General features: G+C 40.2%; 1 protein-coding gene across 2 annotated transcripts in view; it reads right to left on the bottom strand.

The window, feature by feature from the left end:
* Positions 1-16,515, bottom strand: part of cdh15 (cadherin 15, type 1, M-cadherin (myotubule)) — a 41,587-nt gene that overhangs the window by 9,657 nt on the left and 15,415 nt on the right. Inside the window, exons 1-2 of one of the 2 annotated variants that reach the window (XM_042493489.2) lie at positions 9,056-9,805; positions 1,310-1,477 (exon numbers count right to left, since the gene is read on the bottom strand). In XM_042493489.2, coding sequence (XP_042349423.2) covers positions 1,310-1,477; positions 9,056-9,106 — 219 coding nt within the window. In that variant the 5' untranslated portion in view covers positions 9,107-9,805. Of the gene's footprint in view, positions 1-1,309; positions 1,478-9,055; positions 9,806-16,515 lie in introns of those variants that run through there. The other variant, XM_042493496.2, reaches the window with a different exon arrangement.

Genomic DNA, 16,515 nt, shown 5'->3' with positions numbered 1-16,515 from the left:
CCAAAACCCCAGTAGTCTGAAAAATGTCCCATTGGTCCAACAGCCCATAATCCCCAAAACAAACGGCCATTGCTCAGAAAATACACAATCTCCCAAATAGAGGTAAATGGCCCAAGTGCCATTTTTGTGACTCTGGTGAAGGTATGGCCAGCTCACGCCTTATTAGGTTTAGGCATGAGTGAGATGAGTCATGCCTTCACCATAGTAGAGGAAAAAAACAAGGCCATTTTTCAAACTGCAGGGAGAGTGTGTATTTTCAGAGCATGGGCTGCTGGACAAATGGTATTTCAGTCCAATGGGACATTTTTTGGAATACTGGTTTCTGAATAATGGGCTGTTAATGACAATGGCATGGCACTGTCACAATGTACTGTACATTGGCAGGATCAGACACTGTCTGATCATATCTTAGCACCACAGTATGCACAGCAGAAAATAAGCATGTTTGGGCTGTGATAAGAGAGAAAGCGAGACTTGGGATGGTGGTGATTTTTTTTTATCAGATGCTTTATGCACCTAAGTGTCTGTAGCCAAAAAAGCTATTTACAACTGGGGCGTAAGTAGCCATTGCGGCTGTTTATGCCTGAGTGCATATTCCTGGGCATCCCAGCAACATTGAGATAAGATGTTAACACTAATGGGTCTATTCAGCTATTCTGCTAAAGTTTATGTAATAGCGTGCATTCAGCAGCTTCATACATCCTAAAAACTGAAAATTAATAAATCAGCTAAATATAATGTAAAGTATAAGCCAGTGTTGACTCTCAAAGGACACAAACCTCTATCTCCTGTGTAAAAGTCCTGTGCTTAAACCATTTATCCACCACATCTTCCTTTTCCCTATGGACTGTGTTGCTCTTAACACTTTGTCATTTGACTGTCTGGTAGTACATGTGTGAGTTTTTTTCTTGGAAATTTACCACTTTAATCTCAGAGGATATCCGTGATTATGCTACTACTAGCCATAACCAGGACCTCTTTACTCTGGTCCTAACTGTTTCCAACCATGTCGCATCAACGTTACAATTACTAGTCAACCCCAGGATGCAGTGGGATCCATGATAACACATCGTAGGGATGGGTGTAAGAAACTGTTTAGCTGCAGTGGTGTCCTTTTTGTTGAAGGGTAACAGCATGTCTGTCTGCTCTAATGTAAGCTTCAAACATTAGCATGTACAGCGAATTTGCTTTAAATCAGGCTTGAAAAATGTTAATTCATACATTAAGCAGGATTTATACCAGAATGGACACAGCAGTTGTCCACTGATAAAATTCCACAGTGAAAAGCTATAATTTGGCATTTTTTTACCTGGACAAGGTCTTCAGGAACCTGCTTGCTGTTCTCTGACACTCTGATTGGAGGGATGATCCAGTCCCTCTTCACCCTCACCACTCCCTGGCCTTGATGTCTCCATGGGTAAAGCACCATAGGATGCAGCTCTTCATCTTTGTGATGAGGTTCTGCAGAGCTCCACACCTGAAAGACATAAATACAGCATAAAACTTACAAAAGAACATCACACATTCAGACATGAAGACATAATCTATGTCAGTAAGGTAGTTCACATGAAGTCTATTTTTGATTCCAGTAATTCTCCCCAATGGAAGACAAATTATGTCATTATTGATATTTGCAGCTGTTTAACAAGAGTCTCCCTCAGTGCTGTAACATTCCCCGTGGTCTGAGGGAATGACTGTATGTTAGCTGCAGCGCTGAGGCTGCCTGTAATGTGGGATTGTCTAGAGCAGAAGGGCTGTAGCTTCAGGTTTCACTCGCTAATACGCGTCTTTGTCAGCTTCCTTTGATCTGAGTGCAAATTCATCTCCGGACGAGGAAACACAAACACTCACGCTCATTTCACGAGCCCCCATTCACCACATTGCTGACCATGTTCACACACAACACGCCAGAGAAACACACACACACACACACACACACACACACACACACACACACACACACACACACACACACACACACACACACACACACACACACACACACACACACAACAGCTGTTGACTATGGATTTAGATCTGTGCTTTCCCACCCGCATTCCCACTCACACTCACAAATTCCCCTTTATGCTCGAGCTCTGCACCTGACTGGGAGTTGGGGGTCACCTTACGGATCTGCTCTGCTGTAGGAATTCCACAGACACACTCATATAGAAGCTTTCTCACACACACACACAGGCTGATATACATGCATGTGCATCAACAAAACACCCACCCACGCACAAGCATATACATTTCCGTAAGTTGCTTCCTTCTTTTCTGTGGGAATTCACTGGATTCAGCAGAACTTCCCATATGTTTAACAGCTCAAAGGCAAAATCCATAAAAGCAGAAATAAATGTCGAGGCATTAACTTGCCAAAAAGCTTTGTTTCTTACATCCGTCGTAATGTTTTCACTCAGAAATAACTGAATATTGATAAATGACTTGTTTCAGTAAGTAATTAAAAAACACATGCCAAATAAGAGACAGTGGATAAATTTGAGAATATTTTGTGAATGGCCTCTGATCCCCACCTTGTTTTTGGGGCGGGTGATCTGATATACCAATCCTTTGGCTTGCTGCTGGACAGTGCAGGGAGGAATGGCAACCATGGCTGGCATCTGCTGGCCGAGTCAGAGGGCAGGCTAATCTTAGACTGTTCTATATTCTCGACCCCTACCTATTTAACTTTTCGTAGCCATCGTCATCTCCACTCTCACAGAGATGTTTACACTCACATTCCAGCAGTGCATGTCAGCCACGCAAATTCATCCTGATTGCTGTCTCTTTCCATATTTAAGACTTCTGCATATATGAGCTCTCAAACCTCCAATGGCATAGTTTGCATTCTGCATGATCACTTAACCTCAACATCAATAACAGCTGAATCACAGTTGTATTTCCAAGTATAGCACTTTCTAAGTCTGCCTGATATGTGGACACTTTGGGTAACATGAGCACGTTTTTCTAACTCTGAGAACGCATGCAGCAAAATGTAGACCATTGTGAGATTATATGCAAGTTCATCAAACTTAAAAGCACATTGAGCAACTCTTCTCCAGTGCACCATGCTTTAGCCACCAAACAAACAACAGACATTTAGGATGAATACGTTAATGGTGCCGTTCATCCTTAAATCAAAACTACATATTTTACCTCCTAACTAAAGTGCTTTTTATCAATCTCTAGTTTTTGGTGTGAGCAGGTGCTAGAGATATCGGTCGTAGAGACGTCTGTCTTCTCTCCAATATAATGGAACTAGATGGCACCTGGATTGTGGTGCTCAAAGCGCCAAAAATATATTTGAAAAACTCAATAGCAATGTCTCTTTCCAGAAATCATGACCTAATTACTCACAATAATCCACAGACCTTGCTGTGAACAGTTTCATGTAGGAACTATTTTCTCTCTACTGAAAGATTTGGTGTGATTTGGTACAGCTAGAGCTATTTTGTTCATATGTATTTTGTTTTATTGTAACTGTAAAGGCATTTACATATCGTATCGTATTGTTTTGTATCATATCACTACACCAGCCAAGCACCTAACACCACTGACCTGGCTAACATTACACCTCAGTTTAGGAGGACATCTTGCACTGTCTCATCCACGAGTAGATGCATGCTATGGGCAACTATGCCCAGAAAGAAAATGTTTATTCTTACCAGTTTATTTTAACCAGTGAGAATTTGAATGTCATTGGATTAAGCATTATATGATTAGAAGGTTCTTCTTTCTTATTAAATGTATTATCAAAGGTTTACACCAGCCCTCTCAGCTTGGTATGATGGGAAATCATAGGACACATTAACCATTTTACCCATTGACTGTTTTAAATAAAATATTGCATTTGCTAAAGAATAATTTTTAAAATGTTGGTTGTAATACTGAATGTTTTATATTTATGATTCAATTTCTGTTGTAAATGTCTGTGTCCACTAGGAGTAAGTGCTGTTTTTTTGTGTGAAAAACATTTGAATAAGATGATGGTAATGTTTTGTGTATTCATCAAATGAGATCTCAAAAGCCCCTAATCTTTAAGGTTTGTTAAATCCTGCCTTTATATTTTTCTCAGTTTCTCTTAGTCTCTGTTACTGGACTGGGAAATCAATCTCTGTTTCAATAATATTGCTGTTTACACCCAAACCCTACCCTACCTGTGTATATTATGTAAGTATATTATGAACTTTTGCCTCCTTTCAGGCAGCAGGAGTGAAAATTAGTCATCCTCAATATTTGCTGTGTTATATTTTTAAAATGATGAAGACAGATGGAATAATTAGATTTTTTTAAAAAGGATGTAGACTCTACAAGATTTATTTTTTCCTCTTGGCAATTATCATGTCTTTCCCAGATAATTCTAAAAGATTTTTAGGCATTTTAGCATGCCCCCGGCCCCCTCTCTAGGTTTGGGCTGAGCCCCAAAAATGTACAACATTTAGCTCCACACCTGTTTTCCAGTTTATAAAACATTAAAAGACAGCCAGAAAAGCACCAGATAACATCAACATTCCTTTTTACACAGATTATTGTCTCGTCCTGTCTGTTCAATTTGACTTTAAGATGACTGTGTGTTTTGTGTAATGGCTCCAACAAGTATCTGCCACAGTTATAATGTTTTTACCAGACCAAGATGCGGGAACACTAAAGTGTCGTGTTACCAATTAGACCAATGAGTGCCTTTTCTGACAGGCTGAGCGATGACACCACACACAGATTAACTGTTTTAGAGGCTTTTCCCAGATACTTTTACAACTTGGCCTTTCACCTCAAGCCCTCACAGAAGTATGGACAGCTTGTTCAGGGATGATATGCCCTCACAGACGAACCGTTAAGCACTCTGTTGGAGTGTTTAAGGAGTTTGTGAAAGTTGGAATCAACCTCTCTAACATCAGCTTTGGAAAACAAACGTGTTTTTTCACATTGCAAATTGTGTTTGGTTTATTTGAAATACTTTTAAAAAAGTACTACTACATTACCTACAACATCACAGTTGAATTTTGAATCCGTGCTGTTCTTAGGACATGATTAGTACTAATGAGCCTGGAATAAAAATGGCATAATCACATTAATACTTATTTTGAATAAATAATTTCATAATTACTTAAAATATATACTCCAGATAAATACGCCAAATAAATAGGCATAAATATCAAAAGGATTTGCGGAGGGTACATTTGTTTACATTTAATAAAAACATGCCTACTGGCTATAAATAAAGACGACCCCGTGAGAATGTCACAGTTGTATTACTGAAAACTGTATAAAAAACATGAAACATTAAACTCTCATAAGAAGCAACCTTATATTTCCATAGCCATGTCATTTTTGAAAAATCTGTAGTACTTGTTGCATTTCAAAAAAAGAAATATAAGATGTGTAGGTGTCACATATCAACTACACTCACAACGCAGATTTTAGTAAAAAAAACAGTCAGACAGCAGCAGTTCATCCAGAATCAACGGATAGATTTTAAAAGCCTTTTACTTGTCAATAAAGCAATGAATGATGCCTGATAAATAAACTTGCCTTACACTCAAATATATAGTGTAACACTGCAGTTAACACACACAGTAACATTCACTGTCCAGGTTTTACCACTGCAGCAAGTGCTTTAAATGTTGGACATTCATTCATAAAGCCATCAGAGCTGTCTGCCTTCCAAGTATTGCTACACTGGCACAAATGCGTTATTACTTGGACATGCATTCATGAACCATTACAGTTGTCCTTCCCAGTTTTAGTGCATTTTATTGCAGCAGTTTAAATGTCTGTTACATGTTGCAAACCATTAACATTAATTGATATTTTGGTTGTTGTTACAACTTTAAAGTCATGTTGTGAAGTGAGGAAGTGAGGGTTTTAGCCAAGCTGCAAATATGGAGAAATGTTACGGTGGCTGTCAGGCTTGTTTTTTGTAAGTGATACATTTTACAAAAATGCCATCTGCCATCCTATAACATTTGAATTTATAGGTGAAAGCACCCCCCTGAGAGACTCTGCTGTATCTGTGTAGAGGACTATATATCACTTTTTGTCTCTGCACTATATCCTGAGTATTTCCTCTCCAGATATGTGCATGGAGCAGTCGTTTGAATATATCAGGACTGTCCAGCCCAGAATGAATGCCTGCAGACTGTCTGACAGTCTCTTCGGCCACAGGGTTAGAGGTCGCACAGGTGTCCTGCTGGTCGCTTCTGTTACTGGAGATTTTACCAGTTATTCACCAACAGTACTGGTCCCACACCCTTACTCTTTGCTAAGTCATGACTGCCTGGCATGGGCATGGACACCCTATTTATGGTGCCACTACAAGTGTGAGTCTGCCTCGGAGCAGATGTCCGAGCTTTAGGAATGCTGAGCAAGGTTATAATATTAGTCTAAAAGTAGGACTCAAAAGCCATGAAAGAAAAATAGAACACAACGTTATCAGAAAAGTGGTGGATTAAACTAATGAAAAATAACCTAAATTCTCTATCTATTAGAGCATGGGCAAGAAATGTCCTACGTTTACTATCAAAACAGTGATGCACTGTGCCTCTTCTATTTTCTGGTAGAGGCCATATACATTTTCAGCATAGAAAGGACACACTTTTTATTGGAATATGCTTAAACAAAAACAAAATCTGTTTAACCCTTTGGAACCTGGACTGACATCATGTTTCTGGTGGTTAATTAATTTTACACTGGCGATACCAAATGGCAACCAAATCATACCACTTATTCTTGTGCAGGACCTTTAAAACAACAACTGTCACCACTTGGTCTTTCATGTCTCAGTCAATAAAAATAACAGAAATGGGAAAAAAAGACTTCAATGTTCAGCTGACTTATTTTGACAATCTGGAAGTTGTCTCTCTCCCCTTTGCTCCCTCTGAAACCCTAGTCAGTGTAAATCAACTTGCAGGTATCCACACCCAGCAGGACCTGTGATTCACACTCTAAATCCTCTGACTGATTGTTTCCGATGAGTGAGACCTCAGCGCCAGCTGGCCATGGCAACAGACTCTTGATTTGTACCCGATTTCATGGTTCAGAAACGACCCACTCCTCTTTCCGTGAGGGGGATTACAGAGCGGGACAAATGGCATCACGTATGCATCTGGGAACAGCTGTGGCCGCTGCCCACTCCTCACCGCAACATACACCCAGCGGGCCTGGTTCAAAACAACACCAGCTCACTGATAATTAAAGGAGAACAACTGAGAGCTATCAGGTGACACCGATAACAGCCTTCTGATTGGACTGACAGCTGTTCATGGTTGAATTATTATTATTATTTTTTAAATGGTGACAAATTTCCATTTGTTTAACTGTATTTGAATAAAAGCCAAACTGTGAATTTGTCCAACATAGCCACCTGCAACCTAGAAAATGTGTATATTTTGTGCAGCTACACAGCAGATAAACACCGACAAATAATAATAGATCTGCTCTCGTTTTGTTTCCAGGCAGCTTATTAATTTTTTACTGATACACTGGTAAAGTGAACACTGACTGTATTTTTCTTTGCTGTGATGTTGGGATACCATTGTCATCCACTAATTTTACTGTTCCATGTGAAGAAGTCAGCTATAAAGTTTTCAGAGCCAACTTTCAAGCTTCCTCATAACCATCTTTCTTAAACTCAAAAGATGGATCTTTAGCAAAGGGATTGTTTCCATTTATTAAAAACTACAAGACAGTAACCAAACTGAAAGAGTAACTTATTGTTATTTGGTGATCTTTGTACAACACCTCTGGCATTTGAATGTGCAATTTATCCCCATGTCGGCCTCACCACATGGAGCTTCAGTAGTTCTCCGATATCTGCATCCAGCCTGAAGACTGGGATCGTCTACTGTAAAGGTCATGCTTCGAGGTTTACACGCCTTTCAGCTTGTTTGCAGGGTTATTTATTTTTGTTTATAAAGAAGGTCATAAATAAGACTTATTCTGAGATGCTGAGTATCGGACCAAAATATCTTTTGTGTAATGTTGTGAGGGACTTAGGCCTCACTGTGACAAACTGGTTTTCCCCGCAGATGTTTCAGTGATCAATCACTCTCATGTTCAAAAGAGACAACGCATGTTTTCAGTGATTTTCTCCTGAATCAGTTGGCTATGGAATATGAACACGAACCACAAAAGAAGCATAACGTCGCCATAAAACTGTCAACCACATAGAAACTGAAAATTTGCAGAAACTTTTGACGAGGTCAAAGACACTTCACTGATTGAGAAGATCTGAATTATTCATTTCTACAGCTACACAGCATCTGCAACATTTACAATTCATAGCACAACTTCCCTGTAGAGTCACTGGAGGCCAACTCACTCACCCCTCCAACCTGGGATCCATTACTTCTCCAAACAGAGAGAAAGACTGATGGTGGTTGGAAGTGCTGTTGGTAATATGTCAGTTTACATTGTCATCCATTTTAGATCTCATAATGGCATCTGCTGACAGGGGCCACTAATGATGCCCCGAGCCCTGTGTACACATCTGGAGTCTCGTCCTCCACAAAACACTTAATCATCCTCTTTCCAAACAGGACCAAGTGTTTAGATCAGCCTGAACCTCTGATTGCCGAGCCAGTTTAATGAATCTATTGATGAAAATCAGTTGATGTTCGGTTGAGGACATCACTCAGGTGAAAACATAAACTGTATATTTGAAGAGCGGGGCAGCTAAAGGTTATTCTCTAAACAAGATCACACTCTGAAGGGACAGGAAGTCTTGGGCTCAAATTTAGGGGGTAGACTGACTCTAGACCCTTAAAACACAGGGAGGAGAGGGGCCACAAACACACAGTACAACTCAAGTGCAAGTGGGGCACTAATTCATAGGTTCAATTAATTGTTATGGACATTTTTATCGTGATCAGAAAGTGGAGAGACACAAAACTAGCTCTTTTGTTAAGGCACCTGTGCTTTTATAGAGTCAAAAGTTTAGCTAAATCAAAAACTAATGATAATATTGTCCACGAAATGCTGAAAACAAACAGAAAAGCACTTTCACAGAAATCATCATTTAAGTCAACAGCAGCTATGTGTAGACAATAATTTCTCTTACCTGACAAAGCAGTGCACCCAGCGCACACACCATCAACATCTGCACCGCCATCCTCAGTACCTGCACTCAGAAGCTCAGTATGAACGGACCTCTGACGACTCAAAGATCTGAGGCTCCTCCACTAAGAACTGGGCTCCCGAGCGGCTCTACTGGGTGAAAAAGGCCAAACTCTCCAACCCTGAAACCTGCCACTCTCCTGCCTTCTCTCTGTCCTCTTGCCGTCTCTCTCTCCCTCTTCTCCTCTCCGTGCGTTTGTCTCACAGCTCCTCCCTGTCCATAGCTGGGGTATGTCTCACAGTCGTGGGGTAAGGGGTTAGAATTTCAGCAGCGGCCCTCCCATGTACCCCAGCACATGTGCTGTCACTCACAGACCGATGAGAGAAAGAGAGAGACAGAGAGAGAGAGAGAGATGAAGAGAGAAGCAGGGCAGCTGTTGGTGGTGCAGACAGAGACACTGTCTTCACCAGCTGAAAGTAAGGAAGTAAACTTTAACACTCTTCAAAACAATAGGGCTTTATAGAGAGACAAAAAGAGGGATAAAATGTAAAATCTGGACACATACGAAGTAGGAAAAATGATTATAAACAGTTCAAACCCTGAAGACTTCTAGTTTGCAGTAATGTCAAACAGAAAAGCAGAAACAGAGACAATCAGAAGCTGAAACCAAATAATGTTTTTCCTCGAAATAAATGACTCAATTACTAAACAATTAATCGATTAAAGTTCCAGTTTGAAGGATCTATGTGAATCTATTTTAAATGGAATATAATACAATATGCACTAAACTATGTTTTGTATCTGTTTATAATCACCTGAATTGTTGTGTTTTCATGACCTTAGAATTAACTGATTGCGTACATGAACATATGGAGAAAGACTGCTTCCGTGGAGTTTACCAAGTTATTTCTACAGTAGCCCAGAATGGACAAATCAAATACTGGCGCTAGAAAGGGCTATCTACATTTTGGCATCAGCCACTGTAGTTCTCCTACACACTTCGGACAAGGGAGAAGCTTTTAGTTGGTTGCAATGTTGCAACTTCCCTGTTAGATGCTGCCAAATCTGCCAGACTCAACCTTTAACAAAACCGTAGGCGATTATTTTTCTGTCGATTGACTAATCAATCCATCTATCAACTAAGTGTTTCAGTTCAACACAAAACTATTTTACAACTTGCTAATACATCCAAAGCAGAACCTCTCTCACATTAGACTAAAGTTAAATTGCTTTCTTGAAAATATAATTATTATTTGTTTTATGGCTTTAGATGCAAATATCTATTTACAGTCGCCCACAGTGGCAAGTGTAGTTGCAATTGCAGACTTTTTTTCCCTGTTTTTATTAAAACTGGAAAACAGCCAATGATTTCAATCCTAGAACAAAATTGCCACAAAAATCATATCAACAGTTCCTCGAACCAATGTTCATGTTGGTCATGACGAAGACCAGATCATTGCAAGTCCCACACAACATTACACTCATAAAAATGTGGAAGACGCAAACTGTCATCAAATTGATCTGAAAGATCCACATTCCCATAACAACACTCACAGAAAACATGATTCCTTTTCATTCACCTTTTATGGTCATACTGTATAAATGTGTGTATGTATAAATGTACTGTGAGAACTTTCAAAAGTCACTGCAGAGGTGAATTTTATGTGTGGAAATTTTCCTTTGTTTTCTACACCAAGGAGCTGAAATCAACCACCATATTTATTCAACACTGCTTATTTTTCACAGGAAAATTTTGAGATATCCCTCAGTGGTCTTGACTTTAATTAAAATCCTCTTGGTCTGAGACCGAGACAAGACAGAAAAAATGCAGTTGAGTTTGTGACGAGACCTCAACCTTCACAAAGTATGACCAGTCTCGATTGAGTACTACAACACTGCCTTGACCACACTACATCCATCTATTCAAAACTCTTTTGACATCTGTTGCTGCCACTGAGAGCAAAACAGAAAAAAAAAATCTTTTACAGCCTCCACAACACACCACAACATACTATTGTGTTTTAAGCCTTAGGTAGCTTAACGCTCGTTTTCTTCTTAAATCCATCCCGTCCGGATCAACCTTCATGTCGGAAGGCTGCATACGTAACCTCGCTGTCTGGCGCACTCTGTGTCGTGCCCTCACATTCACAACATTCAGCCAGAACTCTTTGATCTCCTGCTATTTTCAACAGTCGTGTCAAAGCAGAAGATGAAGATCTATAGTGCTCAGTGGGTGATGTAAAGCAGAGATTGCCATGTCTGTGATGCCCAAAAGTTTGACGGAAACACTGCCATGAATGATGAAGTGCTGATGCAACCACCTCTGCTGCAAGAAGAGGTGGTGGTTGTCCACGTTAGCGAGGAAAACAGTGGGAGAAAGTTTACTTTGTTGGGTGTATGCTCTCAGGGGAAATGCAACCAGCAGGAAGGACGTGTTTGGCATTATGTGACAATCAGATCTGCTAAGCGCTACTTTCAGCACCCTATCAGCAAGTCTACACAGGGGTTAAAGGTCGATACGGATCTTTAGAGAGTAAACAACTGCAGCCCATATTGGCTTCTCACCACAGAGACACTCCTTTACTTGTAGGACAGGCACATATTGATGTTAAAACCCCTAAAAGTCCATGTTAAAAACCACAATTATAAACAAGGAATCAGTTACACACTTCAAACTCTGAGTTATGAATGTACAGAAGACAGAGATACTGTTGATACTACAGTGTCAAGAGTCTCATGATGGAAAGTAGAGCAGTGAAATAATGGTGTGTGTTGGCAGGCTGACTGTGCATGCTGAGTGGGTGTCGGCATGCTTCCATGTGTTGGTGTGTCCATGGATGTGTGTGTGTGAGTTGTGGTATAAAGGGGTGATTTTACACCACCTGTCTCTGTCATTTCAGGCAGAGGCAGTTGGCAGGAGGCGCCCTGATGTTTCTCTTCCTTCAACCCCCCACACACACTTTCCTAACAACAGGCTCTCATACCAGAGCACATACAGCATTTCATGCGGCGCTGGAAGGATATATATTCCCAATAGGATAGTCTAGATCAGTGTTTTCTGTAAAAGGGGTTAACGTGTGTGTCTTATTAATAAGATCAGATCCAAAGGCGATGTTAAAGTTTAAAAGATGAAAGCCTAACCAAAACCCTTTTTATAGATTCAGAGACAGCGCTCTGCTGCCCACTGCTGGCAGAAACAACAACTCACATTAAACAGACAGCTCACCCTCAAATCAAAAATACATATTTTTCCTCTTACCTGTAGAGCTATTTATCAGTCTAGATTATTTTGGTGTGAGTTGCCAAATGTCGGAGATATCGGCTGTAGAGATGTCTACCCTCTCTCTAACTATTGTCTTTCTACTGAACTGCACCTGCTAACTGAATCATGGGACAGAAGGAAGTGTGCATCTACTCCAGGCTCACCGAGCACCACTGAGCTAGCTAAGGTTACAGTTCAGCCGAGAAGGACGCCATCAATCTTTACAGGGTTCCTGCAGCTTACAGCAAAGAATTTAAGACTTCTTAAGACTTTGTTAATGCCACTAAGAATGCAATTTAAGACTTTTCATTATAGCCAAAATTGGGGGAGAAAAAAAAGAAAAACAAAAAAAAGAAAAAAAAAACTAACTATTACTTAGGGTTAGGGAGATTTTAGCTCAAATATTTACTTCAATATAAAACATGACTTTTGGGTGACAGTGATGCAAGTGGTATTCTGTGAATTTTTCCCTTTTTTTCCAAGTTAACTATTACTTTGAGATTTAACAATGCAATGTCAGAATTATTTTAAAAACTTTCTTTCTTTTATATTATTGCTCTCTGGCCTTTATATTTAGGTCATAATTGCTGATCAGTGACCCTATCTTCATTGAGTGCTTATCCTTTTCTGGAACACAACTTTCTTGTGTTTTACTTGAAAGACTAGCATATTTAAAACATTTTAAATATGCTACACATCATCAACAATTAAATAATAATATAATAGAATACATTATTAATAATACAAAACCCTGAAAGGATTTTTTCCAGTAAAAGCGTAGCTTTACTTTTTATACTTTTGACACTACTACTCTGATAATACGTTTGTAGTTTTACTAAAGTAACATTTTGAATGCAGGACTTTTACTGTACTTGTCTTCTCTTGTATAAAACATCTAAAATTTTATTTGAAATATAGCCCAGATTGGTATGCAAAAGTGCCTTGAGCTCTCTAGGCCTCTGCACTTGCTTGCTAGTAATGAAGTTGCCAAACTAGTCATCTGAAAAGAAATAAAGACTTGGTTTATTACAAATTAAGCAAGTTGCAGAGTCACCTGCCAACACACTGCCAGTATCAGAGCCAAAATAATTTTTCTCCTCTGCAGAAGAAGGCCTCAAAAACATCAGGGCATATAGATATTGCAAACTATACATCAAATTTAGAGATGTGAACATTCATCATAGGAAATAAGAATGTGTTTGTGCACCACAGTGTCAATTACTGAGGACGATCAGACCCAGCAGAACATGACAAAATGAGATCACATGTTTCAAAGGCTTGTTGGTGCAGGGTCCCACTGAGGCGATAATAGCACAGAAGACTTGTGGTGCTCTTGAAGCTGTAGTCAGGTCACTACACAGCATTCCTCTGAACACACAGGTGGTTTGGAGCCCCACTGATCAGGAAATAAGGAAACCAGTCTGGTAGCTGTCTGGCTCACCAGGGAGACAGTAACAGTATTAATGATGAGGGGGAGGAATCTTCCACTTGGTTTTCACACTTTATTACTGACACCAGTGACAGGTGCAGTGGAGAACCATCTGGAAATCTATTGTTGAGGATGTTTGCATTAATTTTAGTCAGTGTCATATGTTCATCATAACAGGAAATGCTAGGTTTTGAGGAAACATAACAAAACAACGGAAAAATCTTCTTTTTAACCTTTTGAAACCTGGCTTGACACCAGTTTTCTTGTGCTTCATTAAGACACTTTTCACGGGCATTCAAACCTGTGAAACTGAGCAAATTCATTTGATTTCTTTTGAAAACATGGCTAAAAATCACACACACATCTTGACAGGGAACATCCCACAAATTGTGAGAAAATTAAAAAAGATGGCAAGATAATGATCTGGAAAAAAAGAAGGACAGAAAAAAGAGAGAGAGGGAAAAATTGTTTAAATTTAGAGGGCAAAGTCCAGGAAACTAAAACTAACTAGTAATAATTATATATTATATATAAAGTTAACATGACTTATTAATGCCACTCAGAATTATTCAAGACTTATTTTTAAAAAATCAAAATCATGATTGTCAATCAGTGTGTTGTTGGTTCCTCTGTACTGTTCAGCATGACTTTAATGCAATGTGTATTCGATAAATTATTTAACAAATGGATACTAACATTTATTTTGGAAGGAAAGAAAAAAAAATCATAAAATCCTAATTCTCATGTCTGAAGTCATGTTTGAAAACTTAATTTTAAGTAATTTAATACCAATTAAAGCCTTATTTTTAGACAAATGAGTTAGGTATGGATCTACAGGAGCAGAACAGTATTTACCAGAGCACAGAATATGAGACTAAGACATTTTACACTAGATAAACTGCACACCTTTTGTTCCTAACTAGGTGTCTGTTTCCCAGTGAAAGCGCTGACTTCTGTAAACATTTTTTGTGCTTTCTTTTATCCACCCACAGAAGAAACACATACAGACTGCAACATGACTTAAAAATATCACGCCTTATTTTGGAATGACAGCGGTGTTTTCTACTTATTTTGCAACAAACGTCGTGACTTGTACACCTGCAGAGGGCAGTGTGACACCATGTAAGCATTTGACTGGAGCAGAGACAAGAGAAAAGAAACTTGTGAGACTGGAGGGTTTGTCTAATAAGAGATCCGTCTGAAGAATAGAACAAATTATGACCCTGAGGATGGAGGGCACGATATCAAAAAACAGACACCTACTCAGAATGCAACACAGAGACGGCAAAGTCTGCTAATCTAAAAATTGCAGACACAAAAGCCTTGCAACATGCACCACTGTACACCAAAGAACAATGATGATAATGATCTCTGCATTATCGTAAGCTAATCAAATTGCTCTCTATAATGTCTCTGAATATGTATTTGCATTCAGCCGGTTTACAAATCAGTAATTTCTTTGTCAGTGCAGAAAAACAACAGCCTCTAACAGCACAATGTAACATTTCCAGAGGTGAGTGTGAGAGAGCAGGAGGTGGTCGGGTTACTGCAGCTCTACCGTCGCCCCAGTCAGCCTCCACCAGGGTGGGTTGCCAATTAGAGCCAACACATATGACACACTTGTCCCCCGCTTGAACCATGGCTGGAGATAATAGGCCTCTTCCTGCAGCTCAATCGATGACATACAGTCCCAGGGTGGATGTCTGCCTCACTACACACACACACATGCATGCAACATGCTCTTTCTTTCCCCTTATCTGTCACAGAGTAAAATGTGAGCTTTCTGTTTCTTACAAAGAAATACACATACACACACACACACACACACACAATGACTTTCTGCTCTCTGTCTTTCTCAAACCATAAACAATAACTTCCAACCAGACAAAATTAACCCTATTATTCACAGTGAGATAAGAAAGTAGTGCAAAAAAACCCATTGATACACAGTGAAGTTATGTGCACATAAATAGCTAATCCATCAGCTAAGTGTGTTCATACATCCAGCTAACCCCACAGGAGGCGTCTCAGCTGTGTGAGGGCACCTGAGTCATGGGGATTACAGACATTACGGTAATGGATATCTGCTGTGCACAGTAATAGGCAGACGCCTTGCGTGAACTCGCTCTCAGTAGTCAGGTCTCGACATTGTTGTTTCTGACTTGCATCTTGATTCGGCTGTTAGACCTTGGCTATCGATACGGTGGGGTCATAGCTGGCTAAGCAAAAGCATAAACATTGCATCAGTGCAAAAGCTCCTGTGTGATGCAAACATCATCCCATCCCTCCTGTTTGTCTTAGTGTTTTTAAGACAAAAAGGAATAAAAGGAGGAGAGTTTGGGAGCCTGTGCTGCTCTTTGCATGGCCTAAGGGAGGAGGAGGAGGGATGGAGATGAGGGGAGGAAGGCCTCTGTGTGGCTTTTTGGATGGGGGGTAGAATTGAGGTGAGGGGTGGGAGGTGGTTGACAGTTGTGTGCGTGCGTGAGCCTAATCTGCCTCCATCAGCTGTCAGAGTCGGGGACGTCAGGGCTACCGGGGCTCCTGGTCCTCCCTCTCTCTCTCTCCCTGTCTCTGTCTGTCCCTCCCTCTCTTCACTGGCAATGTCATGTTGTCAGCCCACATATGCTTGTCTGCAGTGGAGGGGGGTGGGGGCAGGGTGGAGGAGACATAGGCACATGGGCAGCCTCCGTCTTTTTCCTGTCGCTGTCGACACTTGTCTTCTTGCCTGTGCGCCGCTGACGTTGTTCCCTTTTAACCCCTCCAGCTCCCCCT

This window comes from Plectropomus leopardus, chromosome 1 (genome assembly GCF_026936395.1).
Source record: "Plectropomus leopardus strain MGB_pleo_1.0 chromosome 1, ASM2693639v1, whole genome shotgun sequence".
NCBI lineage: Eukaryota > Metazoa > Chordata > Actinopteri > Perciformes > Serranidae > Plectropomus > Plectropomus leopardus.
This window is presented reverse-complemented; position numbering and strand designations above follow the sequence as displayed.